General features: G+C 42.2%; 1 protein-coding gene across 1 annotated transcript; it reads right to left on the bottom strand.

Moving 5' to 3' along the window:
* Positions 1-676: 676 nt before the first annotated feature.
* DHCR24 (24-dehydrocholesterol reductase) lies at positions 677-23343 on the bottom strand. Its single transcript, XM_074962299.1, has 9 exons — positions 23058-23343; positions 11611-11766; positions 10120-10225; positions 9480-9598; positions 9127-9390; positions 6404-6547; positions 5476-5673; positions 4205-4383; positions 677-3085 (listed from the first exon to the last, which is right to left on the bottom strand). The coding sequence occupies exons 1-9, from the start codon at positions 23286-23288 to the stop codon at positions 2932-2934; spliced, it is 1551 nt and encodes a 516-aa protein (XP_074818400.1). The 5' UTR covers positions 23289-23343; the 3' UTR covers positions 677-2931.
* Positions 23344-24129: the final 786 nt, after the last annotated feature.

The following is a 24129-nucleotide window of genomic DNA, read 5'->3' as shown; positions in this document are numbered from 1 at the left end:
GGAGAGTGATCACTTTAGATAAGCTATTACCAACAGGAGAGTGGGTTTGTTTGGGGAGGGTGTGGGGGAAACCTGGATTTGTGCTGGAAATGGCCCACCTTGATTATCATACACATTGTAAGGAGAGTGATCATTGGACATTAGGAAAAAGTTCCTAACTGTCAGCGTGGTTAAGCACTGGAATAAATTGCCCAGGGAGGTTGCGAAACCTCCATCATTGGAGATTTTTAACAGCAGGAGTTAGACAAACACCTGTCAGGAATGGTTTAGATAACACTTAGTCCTGCCATGAGTGCAGGGGACTGAACTAGATGACCTCTCGAGGTTCCTTCCAGTCCTATGACTCTATGATTATTTAGACTCCTAAGAAAAGTTTAAAGATAGTTGGGTCAATATTTACCCAGAGAGCAATTAAAAATCTACGCCCCACTCCTGCATGCCACTCTGCATGGGTGGGCCCCTGTGCCAAGGTGGAGCCCCACAGATTTCAAGAGGTCTTCACACTAAGCAGCTTGCAGGACTGGGACCCCAGTCTCTCAACAATCTCACTGCACTCTATCCTGTAATTTCCAAATAGCCCTCCTTTTCACAGCAATCCCAGTAACAGTGCCAAAAGCACAGCAGAGAACAAATACATTTTTTAAAACATATTTTATTTAGTCATCCATAAAAAAACAACATTTTAACAGTACAACTGGTTATATTTTTAATTGTAACAGCTCATACAGCCAAGAATTTCAAACTCCATCAGCAACGATGTGCATATATGAGAGAGAGAGAGAGAAAAAGAGTGTGTGTTCACGATAACCATAGTTACACATTAAAATCATGTTGTACCAAAAATTTGCAAATGCAAATTATGAAGTCACAAATACAATGTATAACAAAAGACTATGAATACACAAGTTAGAGACATACTATTTTGATTTAATATCTTTGCATATCCTTTTTTTTTTTTTAAACATTGCCTTTTAAAAGCTAAGTGAACCAATTCTCGCTCAGTGCAGAGTATCCTACAGATAATAGGTGAAATCATGGCTTTACCATGAGAAAGGGGCAGTCATTATTGTGCTGCCCCAGGAGCAGACTGGAAGGTAGATTGTGACGCAATCACAATTTGTTTTCCCAGTAACCCTTGCTCCAAGGTCTATACCTGGCACAGCACACATCCTCTAGAGCGCTGACATAGCTGTGCTGGTCTGCACATTGGAGTGGGGGCTGAGCCTTGGCCCCACCCATTCCCCACCCTGTTGCACTCATGTATATGGATGGAGCGGGATGTACCTGCTCTGCATTGGTTAGGTCTCCCCCTGGACTGACACACACAGTATGGGCAGCATACATAGGGCCTTAAGGGGATGACTTATATCCCTTTACTCCCCCGCATGGCAGCACCAGCGAGGTTGCAGTCTGGCCCAGTATGCATCACAGAGAGTGAATGACCAAGTTTATTTTTCATTACTGCCTTATCAGTGGTTTAATCTGCATCATAAATGTACATCTATCAATAAACAATAATTGGTTTAGCATTGAATTAGAACAAAAAAGGAACCCCCCCCACTAGCAATTGTTTTATAATTGTTTTCACATTATGCAAAATGCATGAACATACATTTCTCTACAAGCCCAACAAATGTTAAAATAATAACTAAGTAGTTTGTACCAGATGTGAACTCAATTTAAAAAATGTTGTACCAAATGCAATGTCAAAATTTTTCCACGCTCATGAAACACACAGTTAGAAAAGGGGCTTGAATAGTAAGCACTCTGCAGATTTTTCTAATGTTATTTCTTCTCCAGTTGGTTGAAGGATCTTTTTTTTAAACCTATCAAACTAATCCAGCTAAAATGGAAAGCAAAAAGTCAGAGCCATGTCTTGTGTATTTCAAACTTCCACAACACAACTGGGTTTTAGGTTGTCCCCTACACTTATCACCAATATTTATTCAAATGGATCTTATATAATTAAAGCATTAATGTTGACAACAGGTCCTTTAGTTTCCCACCCCACACCCAAAGAATAGAACGGTCTGAAGTGGCCCATATCTTCTCAAACTGAATACTTATAAGGCACTAAAATTAACCATAATAAAAAGTAAAACAGACCCCATGACAAGTAACAAATTGTACTTAATACTAGTCTATATGAAATAGCAGCAGAGATTTTCAGTAGTCTAGGAAGCCAAAATGTTTCCTATTCAAATCATATTAGTTATATACTGATAACCAACCAACCAAAAAAAACCAAGATCCCTAAAACTCATGACCACTTACACAATTATAAACAGAATCAGTACAAATGAGATAGGCACAAGCAAAATGGATTTTCTTCAAACTTTGATATTCAGGTTTGAACCGAAGATATTTGCCAATGACCATTTATTTACCTGCATTACTAATGTGAGTTTAGTCTGAAGATTTCAGTAACCATCTCTAAATTGTGTTAACCTTTAACTTCTCTTAAATTTAAATCCTGCACCAGTTACCAATTTGAAATAGACATTTTTAAAGTCGTAATTAATTTGAAAATAATTCTCTTAACTTTGGCACCTAATTTTGTGACCTTCTTACCTGTCTCAGATGTACACTGCAATAAATAACCGATTTACTTAAGTATCTTTGTCTTTCCAAATTTTCTCCCCTACAGGTTAGAAATATGTAAATTGACATCTACATCACTATGTCTGCAACTAAGCTACAAAGAGAGGTGGCAGGCTAGGACTTTGATTCCTTAAATGAAATTACTATGAGTTGGGGAAATTGTGTTCAAAACATACTAACAATTATTGAATGTGAATTTATAAAATAGAAATCTGTATTTTTAAACATCAACATGAGCTTATTTGGACAGTGATAAAGCTTTTATAAGGATATACTGACTACTACAGGTAAATCCATCCTTCCCTGATTGCTTGCTTAGGTTAACCAGACTCAGTGTCGTGCTGCTTTGCAGATTTTATCATACACCTCTGGAAAAGCATCCTTGCAATTCATTTGCTCCCTCAGCTTGTGGTATAGTGAACCATCAAACATATCCCAGAATTCCTCACGGTTCATATAGCAATCTGCATACAACATCTGGAAACTGAAAGAAAAAGAGGGGATCAGGAATTAAATCTTAATACTGTTGCAAAATTTCAGGTAGAAAAAAAATGAATCAATTGAGGATGAGCTATACATTGTAAGGATACACTGCAAAATATTTTGAAATACTTTTTTAAAACAAATGTACAGATTAATTACTATAAATTATATTGGATAATTATTCAGCCAGTCTGATGGCTGAACATTGACATCTCTTTTGAAAAAGCGGTCATGATGTACAATGGAAAAGCCAACAGAACATTCCATTATCACTGTTTGGTGAGGTGGGGAGATAAGTGAAATATGAAAATATGCTTTTAAAATATACTAGTGTACTTCAAATTATTTCTTTCCCAGTTAATTTCTTGATTTTTTTTTAAATTAGTTTTGCTATGACACTAATACAGAGAGGTAAATAGCAGATACATGAAATTTGAATATGTTTGGGTAAATTATATTGTCAGTTTAAATATTGTGGAATAGGTTATTTTTCTGAAAGATAGGCTTCATGACTTTGCTACCAAACCATAGAGAACTGGATTTGGTATCAGCCTATGCAAAATTGTAGGCGAGGTCCCCAGCTCCGTTCTGGCTCCTTTACACCATGTAAGAGGACTAGTGCAGCACAAAGAGGCTCTAAAAATCCCATTTGTGGCCCAGCAAAAATTTCCTGGTGCATGACCTACAGAGGGCAGCCATAAAGCTCTTCCTTCCAAGGTGATTCCAATCAGTGCTGCAGTCTACAGGGTAACCAGCAGAGGCTGCTGTAATGCAGACACGCCACTAAACAGCAGACAGGCTGTTTAATTTGCATGTGAGGCCTTTCCAGCCCCCTAGTGCAGCCCAATATCGGGAGGGTGCAAAAACAGCTTAAAGCCACCTTTAGCCACCACTCCCTCGGGGATGCAAATTCTATGCTACTTAGAGGCACTGCATAGAATCTCAACCAACATGTTTTTTTGTATGCAAGCAATGATTAAAATTAAAAAAAGACAGTCATACTGAATATATAAAATCAGAATCAGTAATTAAATACTGTAATAACTGAAAGTTAAGTAAATCTGATTAAGCTGCAAGGCAATAAATTATATGGTGCTATCCTGAAGACGAGGACTCTTACCCATGCACATTTCTTACAAACTTTTCCATTTGTCTCATAGATGCCCTGGCTTCAAACTGTTTTGTTTTAGGCTCTCCATAAGCTCCTATATCTACATAGAGCTCCATTTCATCTCCTTTTGGGTGGACCATGCCAGGGTTATTGGGTAATATGAAAGGACATAACCACAGTGGGTAAACCTGCAAAGATAATTTTGTATCACCAATTTTAACAGTACAAAATATCAGTTATCTGTTAAAAAGCATGAAAAAACGGAGAGAGAAAATTGCACAACTCTTCTCCAATTTTCAGTACAGAACTTATACAGATGCCCCTTTTCAATTCTGCTGTTCCAACTAGTTTCACTTTATAGTAAAACTAACACAAGTTGAATAAGATACCAAAAAGCAAAGAAGAAAATCAGAAAATGCAACAAATTAGTGCACTACCTATATCAGTGTTTCTCAACCTTTTTGTGCTGGCGAGCCCCTTTGGACTTAAAAAAAAAAAATCATGATACTCCCCTCCACTCCCTGAAAAAACTGTGACCCCCCGCAACTTAAGCTTGTGGTGCAGGGCTGAGACATATAAATTAGCTTTGTGGAGCCCTCTGTGGCATGGGGCCCCATACAATTGCCCTGATTCCTATCCCCTAACGGCAACCCTGCTTGCGACCCCCCTAAACTTCTCCCACAACCCCCTGAGGGGTCATGACCCCCAGGTTGAGAAACACTGATCTAGATAATAAATGGAATAGCTTTAAAACACTAATGAAAAACTGTCTCAGTTCCCAAGTCATTAACTGAACTCATATTTAGATTTAAATTACAAGTAAAACTAAAGGAGTGAAAGGCATTTTACTGGTACCCGCTAAGACCAAAGTTCAAGTCCATAAGTCTGTATTTCTTGAAACAACTGAAGTCAATGACTTGGAAAGCAAGTGTTAATTCCCAACACTCTTTTCGGGGCTTAAGTGATTTTCCAGAAATAGAAATCTGATTTCCAATTTTGCCAAGTAAAAAAGGATAAAGTGATAGAATTTTCTTTTAAAAATTGTGAGTTAAAGCTACAGAATCAAGTATTTCTGAATCTCAAGTTTTTCTTGCTTCTTTTTGTTAGAGCATTTCATTTTACCTGCTGCCTAAGAGTATTTAATTAGTTGGCAAAATTCTCTCAAATTTAGCATACTGATATATATTTTCTGCAACAGGCACTACTGTGTACTAATGCCAATAATCACCATTCATAGGGCAATCTTCCATTTACCAGGTTTTAGAGAAATGTGTTCTTACATTCAGGTCGCTGTGGAAGGTACGGATAGATTTTTCAAGGATTTTCATAGGGACCAGCATGTCTTGTACAACATGATGTTGCTCATACAGCTTTCGAATAGCTTCTCCTTGTGTCAGTTTTAATAGTGAGATTTTTGGAGGAACCATCCAGCCAAAGAGGTAACGAAAAACAGGGTTATTGCCAAAGGGAATGATATCCTTTAAGAGAAAATGGAAAAAAAGAAACTGGTAGTAAAATCAAGTGAGCTGAAAATCAATATTTCAGAATTTGGATTTTGAGAGCAACATTAAATCATATTTTCTTTCAATAGTTTTAATTGCTGATAGTCATGTCAGGCTACATTAATACAGGTACGAACAACATGCAAGCCTAAATTCAACAATGGGGACTTATGTAGTGTAAAATTCTACACTACTGCTTTTTATGACAATAATTTAGATGATGAAATTCAAAGTGGTGGTTCCACAGCAACCCTGGGCACAGCTGGGCACATTTAGGCAGAGTAAATTCTCAGCCATAAGTGTGCATTCGTGTTTTTGCACTGAATTTCCTGGTTTTATCTTTTTAAAGTCCCAGTTCAGGAAAGTACTTAGAACATGCCTGATAAAAGCTAAAATACATTTTTTAAGTGCTTTCCTGAATGTGGGCCTAAAAAAGAAACTAAAAAGGGAAGGTGCTGGCAATATTATCTTTTACAGTCATACATTTATATAAAAAAAGTCAGAAAGGAATGCAAAAATAGACATTGTCACGAGAGAAATCCCTAAATCTGCCACCACTTCATTTGGATTTCTGTCTTAAGGAAAGGAGTTACTCACCTATGACGGACATAGGTGGCTCCCAAGGGAAAAGAACATGGGCTGTGCAGTGAGTATGTACAAAGTACCCCAAAACAAATATTAAAATCTTCTTTGTCTAAAGTCTTACTTGGAGTTCCCAGAAGATACTCCTGGTATGTCGGTGGTAGTAATGTCTTGAGGGAATGTACTCTATTCCAGTTTGATTAGCCTTCAGATACTTCTCCCCATGCTTAAAAAACCATGGTTTGTAGTAGTTACCAATTCTGTTTATCTGAAAATAAAGATATATTACATATCAGCAAACAAACACCAATATAAAGAATAAATATCCCTTACTTGAAAATTCAGTAATATAAACGTTCATGGTGCCCCCAGATTTTTTCACTTTGGAATTACACTAAGGAAAGAACAGACTGAATGCTAAGAAAGTGTTTGGGACTTTTTAAACATGATTTTCATATTGTAGTGTGACCTTGTGGATAAAGCACTGGTTGGGCACTCAGAAGACCTATATTCTACTTCTGGCTCTGCTGCTGGTCTGCTGAATGGCTGTCGGCAAGTACTTGTGCCTTGGCTCCCCCATCTGTAAAGTGGGAATTATGATGCTAATTGCCTCTGTAAAGTACTTAGAAAGCTACTGAATAAACGTTCTATTTAAGAACTAGGTATTATTAAGTATTATTTACTCCTGGGGAAATTCTGCACCAAAAATTTAAAAATTCTGCACACAATATTTTAAAATTCTGCATATTTTATTTGTCAAAATAACACAATATAATCACGCCAGTTTCAATTATTTTGGAAATTTATTTCAACATACCTCCAGCAAGTATGTTTGTAACAATACAAACAACAAAAAAGATTCCCCCAGGAGTAGAGAGTTAAAGAAACCCCTGCACCCACATGGATCCTCATTGCAAGATCAAGTTACAAGTTACCAGATGGAGAAGGTGGCAGAGAGCAGGTTAGTCAGTTGAGAGAATGCATTAGCTTAATGGGGTCTGTCCCCAATCTCTTCCCAGGAAGAGGTGAGGGTGCTCCCTGTTTCTCTGAGGGCAAACAGACCCCAAGACCCACTTAGCTGCTCTTAGCCTCCCACCCTTCTTCAGCTCCCCATCCCTCAGGATCCTTGCTCCAGGGACTGTTCCCCCTCAGCTGCTTCTCCCACACTCACTGCCTCCTCCCTCAGGGCACGGCCCTATGTCCTCACCTCTCCTTCCCCTGGCGCTTTACTCCTCTTTCCCACCCCACTGCCCCCTCCCCCACCCCACTGGGAGCTCTGTGGTCCCTCTGCTTCCCCCCCCATCCCCTCCAGCACTGGGGCCCCTCTGCTCCACCCCGCATCATTGGGGCACATATGCTCCCACCTACCCACCCCCACCATGGGATACCCTATGCTCCCACCACCACCACTGGGGACCCTGTGCTCCCCCTTCACACCCTGACTGATCCCTTCCTTGCCAGCCCCACCACCAGAAGCCCTAGGACAGTGCAGAAAACTGACTGCGGGAGCCGCAGCCGGAGAACCCCAGCTCCTGGAGGAGTGAACCTGCCCGCACATTGCTGCAAGTAAGAGTTCTGCCTGGAGCTGGGGTGTGTGCCATGAGCAGAACTCTGGTGAGAAACTTGGGGGTGGGAGGGAGATGCCCCCCTGCCTCCCTACATGGTGCTCCTGGCCAAGGCTCCCCACAGTTTCCCCATTGCTGCTTGTGTGAGCCCCATGCCTCTACAGGATGGGGGCAGCAATGGGGACATGGGGTGTGCACTGAGGCTGCCTCCCAGAGAGGACTACAGTCAACTGGCTGTATGGAGGTTTGGGGTGGAGGGCCGGAGGGAATCACCCTACAGCCCCCTAGTTTCCCCCGCCCCAGACATGGACTCAGCCGTGAGGCTGCACCCGACCCTGCCACAGCGCAGGGGCTGGGCCTGCCACAGAAACACCACAGGGCCCTGTCCCTTTGTGCCAGGCGCACCGCGATAGTGAGCAAGAGGGAGTCTCGTGCGCTTGCCCAGGCCTGCCCCGCCAAGGCAGTGATTTACGTCTCTCTCAGCTGCTTGTGTTGCGCTCGCTCGGGACTGCTGCCGATGAGGGGTGAATGACCCCTCTCGCGGCTTCTCTTTGCTTCCCCATCAGAATCTATTATTCTGCAGAGAAAACAAAAAAAATTTGCAGGGGACATGAGTTCTGCACATCTGCAGTGGCACAGAATCCCCCAGGAGTAATTATTATAGTGTGCCAATGTGTGTGTCTCATAAGCTTTCCTCATTAAGGATGAATTAAAATAAGGTTTGGCCTGCCCAAAGAAAGTTGAGTATGGGAACTGATGTCAGTACTCTAGGAATGTTACTCTGTTCTCAAGCCAGTAATGAGCTAACAGCCTCAGTGTTTCTGTAGAGTGGTCAGCATTTCGGAAGAGCTGCCACAAAAGAGACCCACAGCATGTTAACGTTAACCCTGATTTTCTAGTCAGTTTGTTAGTCTGGGTAATTGCACTGTGACTATATCTCCCTCCAGATGTGTTTCCTATCTTAAAGCATTGTGTTGTCCTATATACTGTTCAAGTTGGTTCTTTTCTTCTTGGAGTTGCAAGGCAGCGTCTATTATGTAAACTAGAGATGGGAAAAGACCTGTCACTTTAGGAAATGTATGAGCTTACAGTCTGAATTGATAGTTACCCGCAAAATTCTAATGTTACGTATATTCGACCATTCCAGCAAATTCAATATCCATTAAAAATATACCTCTGGTACTGATCCTATTACTGTTTTGGTTTTACTGTCATACACTGGAATATTTTACATGCAAGAGAACTAAAAATCTTATTTAAGAATAGTATTCCTTTTAGTTACCTGGCTGTCTTCAGCTTCGTCAGTCAAGACTCCCGTCATAATGACTGCTTCTTCCAAGGAGTACACCAGTCCTTCCACAAAGTTATTATCTTTCTTTTTAGATTCCTCAGTAAACTTTTCACAGATCTTTTCCAAACCTCTCACAGGCTTGTAATGTAATTTTACATATTTCTTAGCAGGAATTATTTTTATTTCCGCAGCAACAAGGAATCCCAGAGTACCACAAGACCAAGGCACCGCATAAAATAGGTCTGAATTTTCAGCCTGCAAAAGTACGTCATACTAAATCATATGTCCATCCACACAACAACTGATAACATTGTAAATCATAGCAAAATAACATTTTATCTTACTGGTGTACATCTCACAAGGCTTCCATCAGCAAGAACAAGTTCGTAGGCCAAACAGGTATGTTGAAATAGTCCATAGATATGGGATGAAGACTCAATGCCAGTTCCCATGATCAGACCACCTTAACAAGAGAATGTAATCAATTGAAACATATTTCCCTTTAAAATGAAAATAGTCTGAGAACAAAGATGAAAAAAATTAAATAGGGCTTCTGGAAAATGAAGTCTTTCATGTTATTCCTGGTAGCAGTTTTAAAGAGCAGATGCATGTCTAAAATATATCATATGCAGAGTTGTTGTAGCTGTGTTGGTCCCAGGATATTAGAGAGACAAGGTGGGTGAGACACAATCTTTTATTGGACCAACTTCTGTTGGTGAGAGAGACAAGCTTATGAGAAGAGTTCCATGTAAGCTCAAAAGCTTGTCTCTCTCACCAACAGAGGCTGGGCCAATAAAAGTTATTACCTCACCCACCTTGTCTCTCTATATAATGTGTGATAGCAGAATACAAAATTCAGCAAGAATTTAAAAAAATATATATATTTCTGAGAAAACCGAGACTGAACAACATAGTAAACTGCATAAACAGCTATTTAAAATACAGCAAAAGTCATGCTTTTTTATCATTATAAACAATCCTCACCTACTGTGAGATCATCGAGTTCTGGTACCACTGGAAGAGTCCAGCCCATAGGATTCAGGTGTGCTGTCAACTGCCCCATGGTGACCAACGGTTCCACACGGACAACCTAAGAGAGAAAGCATTCAAGTATTAATGCTGACACCACACAAATGTTAATCACACTTCTTATTATCAATTCTGCTCTTTAATTTATACACTCAAGAGTGTAACTAAAAATAGTTAAGAGACTGTTCCCCCCTCCCACCTACCACATCTTGAAAAGTGTGGTTCAATCTCCAAAACATAAGTCAAACTGATCTTTCAGAGCTCAGCTTGTTAAACAGATGTTACATATTTAAAAAAAAAAAAAAGCACCATGCAATCCTTTCAAAATGTGATATTCATAATGCGTTTACTATTTGTAAAACTACTTTAAGGCTTAAATTTCATGGAAAAGTGTGCGCACACTTGGCAGGATCATGTTAGTTGCACAAATCCTGCAATATGCATGAAGCTGGGGTTATACAAAGGTGTACCTATGGTTGTACAACTTCAGTTTGTAACTACCCACAGGATTTGCACAAATTAAATATGTGCATTATTTAAATGGAACCATTTTGATGTGTTGACTTGACACTGGTGCCTTGAATCAAGGATTTACCATAACACTTCAGAACAGGCAGAAGTGTCACCATTAGTGAGGAGAGGAAAGTATTCCAAAAAGTTTCAGAATCTCTAACATCAGAAATCAGATGCAAAGGTGTCATAAAGGTGTACAACTCCAACTGATGTGAACGCGCATTGAGTTTTCTGACACAACTAGAACTTGTTTATTAAAGGATAATAGTTTAATTTAAGATATTTTAAAGATCTTCCTCATAATATATACCACACTTAACAAAAAGCCCAAATAGAGCATTAAATATATATTAGTTCATTTTACCATTATATTTGGAGTTTCCCCAAACCCTGTCTTCAGTACCTGGTGGAAAGTTCAGGAAGGATTGCTCTCTGATGATGTGAGGAGGACATGACACAAAATACCGAATAGTCACAGTCAGTGCTCCAGATCCTATGTTATGAGATTACATTCATCCGGTACAGATTCCTCCCTCTGCCTTTGTCTATACTAGAAAATTTTATCAGTTTAACTTGAAATCAATTTTAGTTAATCTAGCTAAACTCATGAAAATACTCCCTTCTAGTATCCAAATATTTCCTGACCACTCAGAATATGGGTCTATTAAGATTGTCTGTTTCCCATGCAGAGGCACAATGCAGATGTGTTTGGATTTCCAACACTGTAAGGGAATATTTAAGTCCAAAAGGACAAAAAAAGCAACAACCCTTTTCACATTAAAAAAGGGTGACATGAGAACATTCACTCTTGGATTTGTATAATTTTTTAATAAATGGGTTTCAATTACCTTCAGGGAATTTAGTGTCCTTTTAAGCAATAATCATAATAAGTGTTGTAAACTTTAGTACTAAATGTAAAAATTTTAGTATTACCTGTCTTTCAATGTCTACCTCTAGAATGTCCATTAAGTTGATCACTATATTCTTATGAGTCTTCTTGTACTTTCCAACACGAAGTGATACTGTTAGCCAGCCAGGTCGGCCAGTACACATGTAAGTTTTCCCGCCTTCATTTTTCCATTCCTGCACCTGTAAAAGGTTATTGTCATAGTTCAGGGCAATTCCTCCTTGTGGTCCAGCAAGGGCAAACACTCTTAAGCTTCCAGCCCCCCAGCTGTTGACTCCACTGAGCAGAGACATGTATCTCTCTCCCTCCTAACCAGGATGTTTCGAGGCTGTGCATCTCCCAGCCTACACTGTGAATTTCCCAGCAAAGTTAGACTGCCTCTGCAGGCTTGCTTTACTTTTCTCCTCAGAGATGGTAAATAGTGTGATTGCCACAATTAAGTTATCACATAGCTCTTTCTAAGCAAGCACATTTATTATTAAGGAAAAGCATTAACAACAGAAGAACCTACAATCATGGTAATAAGCTTACCAGAGATCACCCTGACTTCAACAAGGGCTCCAGCCAGCGAACAGTTGTCAGCTCACAGCAAGCCCACTCACGTATCTGAACGTCCCTTCTTTATATATATTTTTTTAAATCTGTCCTCATGTAACAGGTGATCAACAGATAAAAAGGTTCTCTCTCCCCTTTGCCCCGACATCAAGGCAAAGCTTCAAAAGGCTGAGTTCTTCTATAACCAGAGTAATTGTATCTGCATACCCTTTCTCCTAGAGATTTCCTGGGAAACCTACTTAACTTTAAAAGTTCATTCTTGTCTTGGTCCCTTATTTCGAAGAGTCCTTTAAACCTCATAAGTAGGGCTCCGTGTCTGTCACAGAGGTTGTGAAAGTCACAGATTCCGTAATTTTCCGCGACCTCCGTGACTTCTGCAGCAGCCGATGCAGCTGACACCAGGGCTGCCCAAGCAGCTGGCTTTGGGGACCACCTGAGCAACGGTCCCAGGGGGTGGCCGGAGCAGCCACTGCTCAGTGGCCCCAGCTGCTCCTGCCGCTGGCCCCACCCCGCAGCAGTGGCCCCCACGGGACCTGCTCCCGAGCAGCACTCCCCCACAAGATTTAGTCAAGAGTATTTTTAGTAAAAGCCATGGACAGGTCATGGGCTGTGAATTTTGTTTATTGCCTGTGACCTGTCCATGACTTTTACTAAAAATACCCATGACTAAATCGTAGCCTTACTCGTAACACTTCCCAGGGTTTCAGATATTACATACAATACCACAATAATATATAAACATTTGCATTTTTAATAACATGAACTCCTAAGATACTTAAAGCTACTTCAATAAGGTATGTTGGGGATATTGCAGGAAACTGCCATCTCTGTCACAATTATGATTAAACTGATGCTGTGAAGTACAAAAATCTATAACAAAACTGTAAGTGAAAACCTCCCCCTCACCCCAATTTGATAGTGTTTAACTATATTATTCTACATATAATAGAATCATAAAAGTGTAGAACTGGAAGGGACCTCAAGAGGTCATCTAGTCCAGTCCCCTGAACTCAAAGCAGGGCTACGTAATAACTAGACTATTCCAGACAGGTGTTAGTCTAAACTGTTCGTGAAAACCTCCAATGACGGAGATTCCACAACCTCCCTAGGCAATTTATTCCAGTGCTTAACTACTCTGACAGTTGGGAAGTTTTTCCTAATGTCCAATCTAAACCTCCCTTACTGCAATTTAAGCTCATTGCTTCCTGTCCTATCCTTAGAGGTTAACGAGAACAACCTTTCTCCCTCCTCCTTGTAACAACTTTTTATGTCCTTGAAAACTTATCACGTCTGCCCTCAGTCTTCTCTTCTCCAGACTAAACAAACCAACGTTTTCAATCTTTCCTCATAGGTCATGTTGTCTAGACCTTTAATCTTTTTTGTTGCTCTCCTCTGTACTTTGTCCAGTTTGTTCACATCTTTCCTAAAATGTGGCACCCAGAACTGGACAGAATACTTCAGTTGAGGCTTTATCAGTGCAGATTAGAATCAGGGCCGTCCTTAGGCATACACAGAATACGCAGCTGTGTAGGGCACCTGAAAATTTGGGGCACCACTGGGTATTAGTGTTCACCCTCCCAGCTCTTCCTATCCCTGTTCTGACCCTTCCTGCAGGCTCCCACAGCTAGCTGCTGCAGCCTGGTGACTCTTACTCCGGAGGGGATCTAGTACCTTAAAAGTGAAAAAGTCTTCCAGCCTGCCAGACCTATTAGCACAACACTGAAACTGTTAAAGAGCCATTCAAGTGGTAATGAAGCCATTTAACAGGCATTTGCCAACCCTCAGGTGTGTATATATATATATAGGGTCAGTTTCTGAATTTACTGACAAAAACAGTTGTGCATTACTGTAATATTTACTCAGAATATATTAGTCTACAGGACCTTCATTTAAAATTTGCTTTAAAAATATTTCATTAGTGAGTTGGTGAAGATTATAAAATCACATCTCTAAAATATTCTTGCACAGATTTTTAGATGTACAATCATCTTTAGCCTTAAATGCTTGGATCTTCAGACATAGAGCTTTTTAAATAAATCCTTCAAAAGACCACCCTTACCTAAAATACACATTTTTATTTTAATTACTATAGTAAAAAAAACTTGCTTCCAAAGTCTTCCTGTTCTTTCTGTCCATCCCTTTCTTTCTTCACCCCCACCCCACCCCCACACCCCCGTTGAAGAGAACCCTAAAATAACAATACCCCTTTCCTTCCAGATAGCCTGACAAAGAGTTTCCCTTTCTTTACTTCTAACTGTCTGATGAACTAGTTTTAAGAGAACCCTCCAGCAAAATCAGTACCTAGTAAGATATAAAATCCTTTGTTGTGCCTAAAATCTTTGGAAACGTATTTTTTAAAGTTGGTAAAATTTCATAAACATGTCTATTGTTGTGGAGATCACATAAAGTAAATTAGTGTTCCCTTTTTCTAAAAGCAGTGAACATTGTTATAAACACACTAAACCTCTGTGACTGATTAATTTAAAATAATGCCTTTGTTTCAGTGAGTTAAATATGTAGTAATCTGGAATGATTACTTTATGAAGGTTTAAGAGTACATTTAAAATATAAAATCAGCTTAGAAATACTGATTAAGAAAATGTAAAACAGAGAAGAGCTGCATCATGTATTCCATAATATGTAATGTTGTATTCAGCATGACAGCTGACTCGCCCTTACTGCAAAGTTTTTGCAAATAAATCTCTGACAAACTTCAGGGCATATCAAAAAACCTGTGACTGACATTTTTTATTCCCAAATTTAGTGCTTTTAATTTATGTCCAATCTTCACCATCTGGCATGCAGCGGAAAACATGCTCCGTTTTCTTTAGAAAGAAATTGCAGAAGAGGTTTTTTTTCAAATGTCATTTGCTTCATTTGGGTTCATGGATTTGGCTGGAAGGGGGTGAGCAGGGTGGGGGAGGGAAGAGAGGAGGGAGACAGTGGGGAGAGGGTGGGGCCTGGGCAGAGTGGGGCAGGGCCTGGGGCGGAGCAAGAGTGGAGTATGAGTGGGGCCACAGGCAGAAGAGATGGGCTGGGGAGCTAGCCTCCCAGGCGACAGCTTGACCCACTGCCCATGACAGCAGGTAAGAGCGGGGTGGCTCCCACACACCCAGCATGCGCTGCAGTGTCCTTAGGCAGGGGCCGTATTCACAGCGTTGAATGCGCCGGCGCCGTGCATTCTGTGTGAGGGAGAGGGTACCGGGGTCTCTGCGGGGAACTGTGACTCTCTGCTGCCATGAGGTGGGCCGAGCGTCTCGGTATCCTTTGCTGCCTCATCCCTCTCCCCCGCACCCAGACCCGGGCTGCAAGCCTGGGCTGCCGTCGGGCATAGGGGCACCAGTTTAATAATACTGCGTAAGGCCCCATAAATCCCAAGGAAGGCCCTGAGTAGAATGGACGAATTACTTCTTGTGTCTTGCTTAAAATACTCCTGCTAATACATCCCAGAATGTTGTTCATTTTTTTGCAAGTGTTACACTATTGACTCATATTTAGCTTATCAGTCCACTATAACCCCCAGATCTCTTTCTGCAGTACTCCTTCCTAGGCAGTCATTTCCCATTTTGTAAGTGTGAAATTGATTGTTCCTTCCTAAGTAGAGTACTTTGCATTTGTTCTTATTGAATTTCATCCTGTTTACTTCAAACCACTTCTCCAGTTTCTCCAGATCATTCTGAATTTTAATCCTATCCTCCAAAGCACTTGCAACCCCTCCCATCTTGGTATCATCTGCAAACTTTATAATGTACTTTCTATGCCATTATCTAAATAATGGATGAAGATATTGAACAGGGATCCTACTCAATATGCTCTTCCAGCCTGATTGTGAACCACTGATAACTACTCCTTAGGCACTGTTTTCTAACCAGTTATGCCACCCACTTATAGTAGTTCCATACAGGCTGTGTTTGTTTATGTCTTTCTGTCACTAGTGTGGTTTGAATATTCCTATTTAAAATTTTAATAGCATTTAGCAGACATGTTCCAAACTGATATATACTAGCTTGTGAACTTTTTAGTAGAATACCTCTGGTGGTTCTAGTTATCTGAATGTAGCAGCAGTAATAAATCCATACACCTGAGCGTTAGTCATGAGAGTCAGAAAATGACTAGCAAATAATATTTTAAAATCCACAGGCTAGATGGCAGGGAGGCAAACCATCACTGGCATAAGTAGGCACCACTCCATGAAAATCAGTGAGACTGCATCTGATCATGCACAAAAAATCTGGCTTATAGTCTGAAAGAGAACTGACATGGGGAGGGTGTAGAGGGGGAATCTCCATACCACATGCATGTATCTAAGTGTACATTTACAGATCTAGTATGATTAGTATTTAGAGAAAAAGAATCACAGGCAATATGTTAGATAATATAGCCCACTCCTGAGGACTACAGAGCTTGAAGGATACACCAAACAGTCTAATATCCGGTGTACCTATCATATTTGAGATGAGTGTAACAAACAGGAAAAATGGAGGAGTCAAGAATGACAGAATATTATGCCATAAATATTATGCAAACAGAAATAAAATTCCCAACTCCCTTCTAGAAATCATGGCAGAAGTCACAGCAGAAGAAAAACAAACCCTACTATGATGTGGCTGACCAGGTGCCCGCTCATGCCAAGGGACCTAGGCCTCAACTGACACTGACAAATGCATAGCTGGAAACAAGTCTGGTTCAGCTGTATGTTAGTATTGTTAAAATAGGTATTAGGTTTATGAAAATATGCTAAGTGTTTACACTCTATGAAATGCTTTTAAGTGGCTGCATGCAGTAATCTCTCTGATATCTGTATCACATGCTATAATATAATAGTTAAGTGTTTGCTCTGTATCAGTAAAAGTTTACACTCTGAAACTGTAAACTGCCACAGTCAGGAGAGAAGCATTACCAAGTGTGAAATCCTCGTTTACCACAGGAGTTGTTTTCTCCTGCCCAACAAAAGAAGGCCCACAGACGCCAGACAAACCATTGTAGAACATCAGAGGACAAAAGACTTTGTTGATTGCTCTCCCCAACACCAATGAAAAGGAGACATGCATGGGGGCTTGTCCCACCAGTGTGGACTCCAGAAGGGAATAAAAATCCCTGATACGAAGGAAGTGCATCTCTATGCTGCCTGGACTTGGGGCAGGCAAGATTTTCAAGCATAAGCAAGGGATCCCCAGCTACTTAGCTTGGTTTAGCCCTAGATGACACATGGAGCTTGCATATTACAGAAGCTTCTATTTCCTTTTGGAACCTAAGACCAATGTTCCCTCTAATTTTTGACAGGCCGTGTGTGCAAATGGTTGCTCTTCTGTGCAAATCTTGGTGTGTGTGATTTTTCACCGTGTGCGTGAGGTTTAGGAAACATGTGTGTGCACACACACGCACAGCTTAGAGGGAACAGTTCCTAAGATGAACTCATTTGTGCATGTATGTTTACTTGCATTAACCTTCTAAATAACCCTTATTTCTTTTACTTAGTTAATAAATCTTCAGTTAATTTATTCTAGGATTCGCTACAAGTGTTGTCTTTCGTGTAAGATCTAAAGTGCAATTAACTGGGGTAAGTGACTGGTCCTTTGGGATTGGAAGAAACCTGAATATTATTGTGATTTTTGGTGCTAAGAGACCATCTATCACAAAGGCAAGCTTGCCTAGGTGGCAAGATAGACTGGAGTATCCAAGGGCACTGTGACTTCATGGTTAGGCTGTTATAGTGCCTGAGGAGTTTACACTTGATACTTGGTTGGTGAAATCCAAGTATAGAACTCACAACCAGTTTGTGCCCTGGTTTGTAATGGTCTGCCCTGAGGTTAGCTCTCACCCTACTTAGCCACTCCAGACATCTTGACTTACTTCCATTCTCAATTATCTATTTGAACTAATAATGAAATGTAGGTGTTCAGATATGAAGAAAAACAATATTAACACACAATATTAAATAAACCATCCAGCAAGGGATAATATGCATACAGTGATTTTTATAAGAACTATATTAATGAGACAACCAGATTTTGAATGTTCAGTTATTCATACTACAGTTTATACAAGAGCTCCCATACAGAATCCCAAACCCAAAGCACAGAGAAGGAAAGAAAGAAATTTAATGGATTTTAGGTAAGAGTTGTGTAACCTAAGGCCCCAGCTCTGCAACTGCATCAGCACAAAAGGATGCAATTCTGTAATCAAGTACTAATTTCATACAGGAAAAGAAAAGCAATTGGTGGGAGTGTCGAAATCATCTATACAAACATCCCAAAGAAAGACTTCAGCATGGAACAAAGAGACTGTACAGGTTTATTCATTTTACTGTATATGTATTTATTAGGACTAGTAATGTATCCACAGTGATTTAAAAATGTAAAGTACTATATGAATAATATATGTTATTGGCAAGGTAAGGATATGTAAATATATACTTATGTTATTTTAGTAACAACAATGTACATTTATTGTCAGTAATATAACTTTTTTGCGCACCCATAACTAAGGCTACGATTTTGTCACGGAGGTTGCCAAGTCATGGAATCCATGACTTCCAGAGATCTCTGTGACTTCAGCCAGTGGAGGCTGGGAGCTGCAGGGTCTCCCCACCACTCATAGTTGCTCAGAGCTTGGGGGCCCCGCGCCTCGGGCAGTGGAGGTACCCCACAGCTCCTGGCATCCATGGGTGGCGGCGGCCCCTAGGAGCTCCCAGCTGCCGTGGGCGGCAGGGGGCTCCAAGCCATGTCAGGAGGACCCACAGCTCCTGGCTGCTGTGGGCTCCTGCAACTCCCAGCTGTTGCAGGCAGTGTGGGCCCCCGGAGCTCCGAGCCACGAGTGGCAGGGAGACCCTGCAGCTCCAAGCGGCGGGGGACCCTGGAGCTCTGAGCCGGGGCCCATGCAGCTGCCCAGCTGTTGTAGGCAGTGTGGGGACCCCGCAGTTCCCCATTTTGTCACAGATATTTTTAGTAAAAGTCACAGACTGGTCACAGGCTTCCGTGAATTTTTTTTTATTGCCCGTGACCTGTCCGTGATTTTTACGAAAAATATCTGTGACAAAAATCTTAGCCTTACCCATAACCTAAGGTCAGTTGCTTTAGTAGGAACTGGGGAAGGATTTAGACTAACAGTAATCTGTGCCCAATTTACATGTTACTCTTACATCTAATAGAGAAAGAGCAGGGAGACAGTCTTTTGTTCTCACATTTATGTGTATGATGGCATATTGCATTGTTCTGTGCTGCAATGTAAACTGCAGAGTAAAATACAGATGCATTGATACAATTTCATTGTTTTCCTTTCTTTTTTTCTTAATATCCTCTTGCTGTAATTGGGCACCAAAGACTGGATTCAAATCTGGACTTGCAAATGAACATTACAGAAAGAGAGAGATAAGCAGAGAAGTATTCACCAACTCCAATTCATAGATTCCAAGACCAGAAGGGACCATTGTGATCATCTACTCTGATTTCCTGTGTAACACAGGACATACAACCTCCCCAAAATAATTCCTGCAGCGTACCTTTTAGAAAAAGTTCAAAAAATTGTCAGGGATGGAGAATCCACCCCAACTCTTGGTAAATTGTTCCAATAGTTAATTAACCTCCCTATTAAAAATGTATACCATATTTCCAGTCTGTATTTGTCTAGCTCAGTGATATTCAGAGTGAGGCTTCCAAGCCACAGGTTGCTCTTTAATGTGTCACATGAGGTTCTTTGCAGCACATGATATTAAAACAGTGTGATTTAATTATTAACCAGTCTAAGTTATTAACCAATCAGGATGCTTATGGTTATTAACCAATTCTAGTTGATAAAATAATAATACTTGGTCAATCATTTTGCTATGCAAATCTTTATATATAAACTAAATATTTCCCATCACACTGTTTAAATATGAATATAGAGTACTATAGTAAATGAAACAATGAATTCACACTGCTGTGGCTCTTTTGAGTAATGCTGATCGCTAATTTGGCTCCTGAACCACTGAGGTCTTTGTTAAACCCTTTGTTAAAGCTATTACATAAATGACACCATCCCCCCTCAACAGGAAACATATCAAGCTGAAAAAAAACAATAAAACCATTATTATTAGTGTTGTGCTGTCTGGAGCAGCTCATGACTGAGAGTGCCGACCTCAGGGCAGGCTGTCAAAAAGCAGGGCATACACCCCAAACTGGCTGTATATTCTGTGATTAGATTTTCCCAACCCAATAACAAATGTGAACTCTGAAGCACTATAACGATCTTACCATGGGGTCCCAGACAGTCCCTTTGGGCACTCCAGTCCATCTTGACACCCACGCAAGCTAGACTTAGTGATAAATGGTCACTTATACCAAAGATCACAAAATATTCAAGTTGCTCCGAGTACCAAGAGAGACACTTACCCCACATCAATTTGTACCTCAGATCTCACACTAAAGACAACCCTATACACTCCTAGGGGAATTCTGCGCCAAAAAATGTACAATTCTACAAAATTCTGCATATTTTATTTGTCAAAATAACACAGTATAATAATGCCAGTTTCAATTATTTTGGTAATTTATTTCGAAATACCTGTAAGCAAGTATACCTGTAATAATAGAGACAAAAAAAATTCAGGAAATGTTTTTTTGACAAATAGATTCCTTACAAGGCAAATTAATACAGAACTTTGAACAATTCATTTAAACTACAACATAGAAACATATTTCCTGCACCCCCCAGGAATAGTGCAAAGGCTTGTGGGAGTCACAGGTAATGGAGGAGCTGAGGGAGAGGGAAGGAGCCTGGGAGTGAACCAGGAGGGTTGTTGGGTGTGCATGGGAGAAGTATTTTTGGGGGAGCGATTGGTAGGGAATTGGAGAGCCTCCTCCATGCAGACCATGACTGAGCCTTAGCCTCTTCCATTCAGTCAGACATATCTGCCCTCCCCTGCCCCCGTGTGGCCCCTGGCTCAATGCTGTCATCCCACTAGCTTCTGAGCCCCTGGCCCTGTCTGTCCCGCCCATCAAGTTTTCTGAACCCCAGTCTGTGACCCCTCTCAGCAGCTCCATGTGCCTCACTCTGTCTGTTACCCTCCCCCCTCCCGTATCCTGTGCCTCCTAACTTTGCTCCATCATGCTGTGATGAAGGTAGTGGGCTGCAGGCTGTTACTGCCAGTCAGCTGCTGCTGTCTGTTCTGGCGCCACAGTGGCTTTTGAACTGCAGCACTTCTCAGGCAGAATGTATTTTTTGAGCAGAAAAAAAAAATTCAGTGCCAGACATGAATTCTGCACATGCGCAGAATTCCCCCAGGAGTATCCTATAGTAAAGTAACTCAGGATTTAAAAAGAAATGAGAGAGTTATTTACAGGTTAAAGCACGCAACACATATATACAAATGAGTTACAATCTAGTTCCAAAATGTGACAGAGTTGTAGTATAAATGTCTTTTAAGGCTAACCAGGTTGACCTTGGGCATCTCTGCTTTTGTTTCCTAATTCCGGCCCTGTGAGAGTCCAAACGGCAAAGAGATGAAGAATGTTCATGTTATTTTGTTCATCCAGAATTCAAGCTGATGGCACAAACTTCCTTGCACAAAGCACCTTTACGGGAGCGAGAGGGCCATTAGCCCAATCTTTGTATCGAGATGCTTCACACTGGCCCACTTAGGTTTGATAATCCTTCTTGATGGCAGGGGAACCACTCCTCCTGCCTCAGTTCACAACTTCAGAGCAGGCATTTTTACAGATGTAAGTTTCCTTTTACAAATTACCTTATAGCCTGGGATACAGACATTACAAGTAAGATTAATGCATGCAGCAACTCACAGGCATTGTAGAGTCTAAACACAACCTTGCAAGTCTAACGCTTATCTTGAACAATACTAACATATAGGTGACCTGGTCTGGTTTCCAGCTATGAATTTGCTCGTGCTCAACTGATAACTACAGCCTTGGCATGAGCTGGTACCTGATACACCAGAATCACAATTAGATTTATAAAAATGGTGCCTATCCAAACACTCGGGTGTCCTTTCTTAAAAATGCACCCAAAGGGCTACAGTACAGTTTAAGATAGCCTGACTCTCTGACGCTAGGTTATTTCTGAAAGGCTTGTGTGGTCTAATGACCCTGTTGTGAGCTAGCCAGCGGGAGCTTTAACTCCTGGTAGGGCTACCCCACCTGGATAGATCTCGGGGTATGGACCAGACAAAAAGCAGTCCTCTGGTCCTCTAAATTGGGGTCTGAACAGTCGGTCAACAACCTATTCTTGTAAACAAGTTTAAGAATTAAGAATAAATTTAATTTAAGAATAAACAATTCCCTACCTTTGCAATGGCCCTGCTAAGTTTTCAACTGCCTAGGAAAAATGATAAGTTTTGAAAGATGCCCTGAAGATCATCAAATTCAGGCTGTTTTGGACCAGCAACACAAGTAAATTCCAAAACTGAGGAACTCTCACAGAGAACATCCTATCAGCAGCTCCCTTCTTTATATCCATAAAGCTCCAGTTTGAGCACCGGTGCTGACCTCAACTATGGCAGTATGTCATGGAGAGAGACAGAGTCTCTGAGTGAGAAGGTAAATGGCTTAGGGCTTTAAAGGCTAAAACCAACAGCCCAAGTTTCACATGGAAAACCACAGGCAGCCAGTGCAGATTGCAGAGCATTGCTCCCAGCAAGATCCTTTACTCACAAGGAGGCAGCTCCAGTCTGCACCAGCTTCTAACAGAAGCCAGGCCAGCATGTGCCTCTTAGGCCCTTTCTTAAACCACAACAGCTAGCTCAAGTTAACTAACATATTCTAAAAAAAAGGATCTTATAATAATCTAAGATTGAGTTACCACCAAAGCCAGACAGGGTCTCCTCCCCCAGCGCCCCAGCTTTCTCCTCCTTCTTGCCATCCCTTGCACCTCCTTCCCCATCAAAGTTTCCCCAAACCCCATCCCAGGGTCCCCTTGATCTCACCTGTGCCTGGATGTGGCGGACACGCTGGCCGTGCTGCCGGGGGGCGCTGTGCAGCTTCCACACGGCCCAGGCCCGCAGTTGGTAGTAGATGTCGAAGAGGACAGAGAGGGGCAGCAGGAAGAGACAGACGAAGACCCAGCGGTGATGGACCAGCAGGTACTCCAGCCCCTTGTGCCGCACCCACAGTGCGAGCAGCAGGAGCCCAGCACCCAGCGACAGCAAGGGGTCCATCCCAAGCCCCTAGAAGTCCCTGCCTGCGCCCTGCAGCCCTGCCCCTCACAAAGCCCCTCCCTCACCAACCTCTGCCCCCACCCCTCGCAGAGCCCCTCCCTCGCCCCGACTGACCTGTGCCCCCACCGCTCGCAGAGCCCCTCCCTCACCCCCGACCGACCTGTGCCCCCACCCCTCGCAGAGCCCCTCCCTCGCCCCCCCAACTGACCTGTGCCCCCACCCCTCGCAGAGCCCCTCCCTCACCTTTTTACCCCCCACTGACCTCTGCCCCCACCCCTCGCACAGTCCCTCCCTCGCCCCCCCCGACTGACCTGTGCCCCTGCCCCTCGCACAGCCCGTCCCTTTCCGGCTCACCAACCTCTGCCCCTAGCCCCTCACCCTCCGCCCCTGGCGGAGCCCCGCAGTCAGCCCCGACTGCCCCTGTCCCTCTTTGCTCCGACCCGCTCGCGCGCTGCTGCCCTCACGCTGCCAGCCGGCTGCCGCCCGTCACTGGCGGGGACGCAGCACGGTCCACTGACGCCCCTACCGCCACCCTCCGGTCCGGCCTCGCGCCAGACCCTTTCGCCTGATTGGCTGGGCCGCCGCACTCAGCGGTGAGGCGAGGAGAAGGCATCGGCCAATGGGAAGATAGGGAAGGGATCGGACCAGGCGCTGCGCGGCGGGATTGGCTGGAGGCACAGCCCTCAGCCGCCTATCGGGGTGGGACGCGGGCACAGGGGTGGGAGGGGAGAGGAGTATTTGTGAGCGGCGGGTGGACGAGGTGGGATAGGGAGAGCCGAGGGGAGGACCAGGGAGGTTGGGGGATGGATGGGGGGGGGAGAGCCCGGGGACATGGGGATAG

The sequence above is a fragment of the Natator depressus genome, chromosome 8 (assembly GCF_965152275.1).
Source record: "Natator depressus isolate rNatDep1 chromosome 8, rNatDep2.hap1, whole genome shotgun sequence".
Classification (NCBI taxonomy): Eukaryota; Metazoa; Chordata; order Testudines; family Cheloniidae; genus Natator; species Natator depressus.
The sequence above is the reverse complement of the archived record's forward strand: the minus strand, read 5'-3'. Positions and strand labels throughout refer to the sequence as shown.

Coding starts and splice junctions, on each gene's coding strand:
- DHCR24 (XM_074962299.1), bottom strand. CDS start 23,288: ATGGACCCCTTGCTGTCGCTGGGTGCTGGGCTCCTGCTGCTCGCACTG. Junction 5,674..6,403: donor GTATCTTCTGGGAACTCCAA/GTAAGACTTTAG, acceptor TTTCTCTTAAAG/GATATCATTCCCTTTGGCAA. Junction 3,086..4,204: donor TTTGTAAGAAATGTGCATGG/GTAAGAGTCCTC, acceptor TTTTTCTTTCAG/TTTCCAGATGTTGTATGCAG.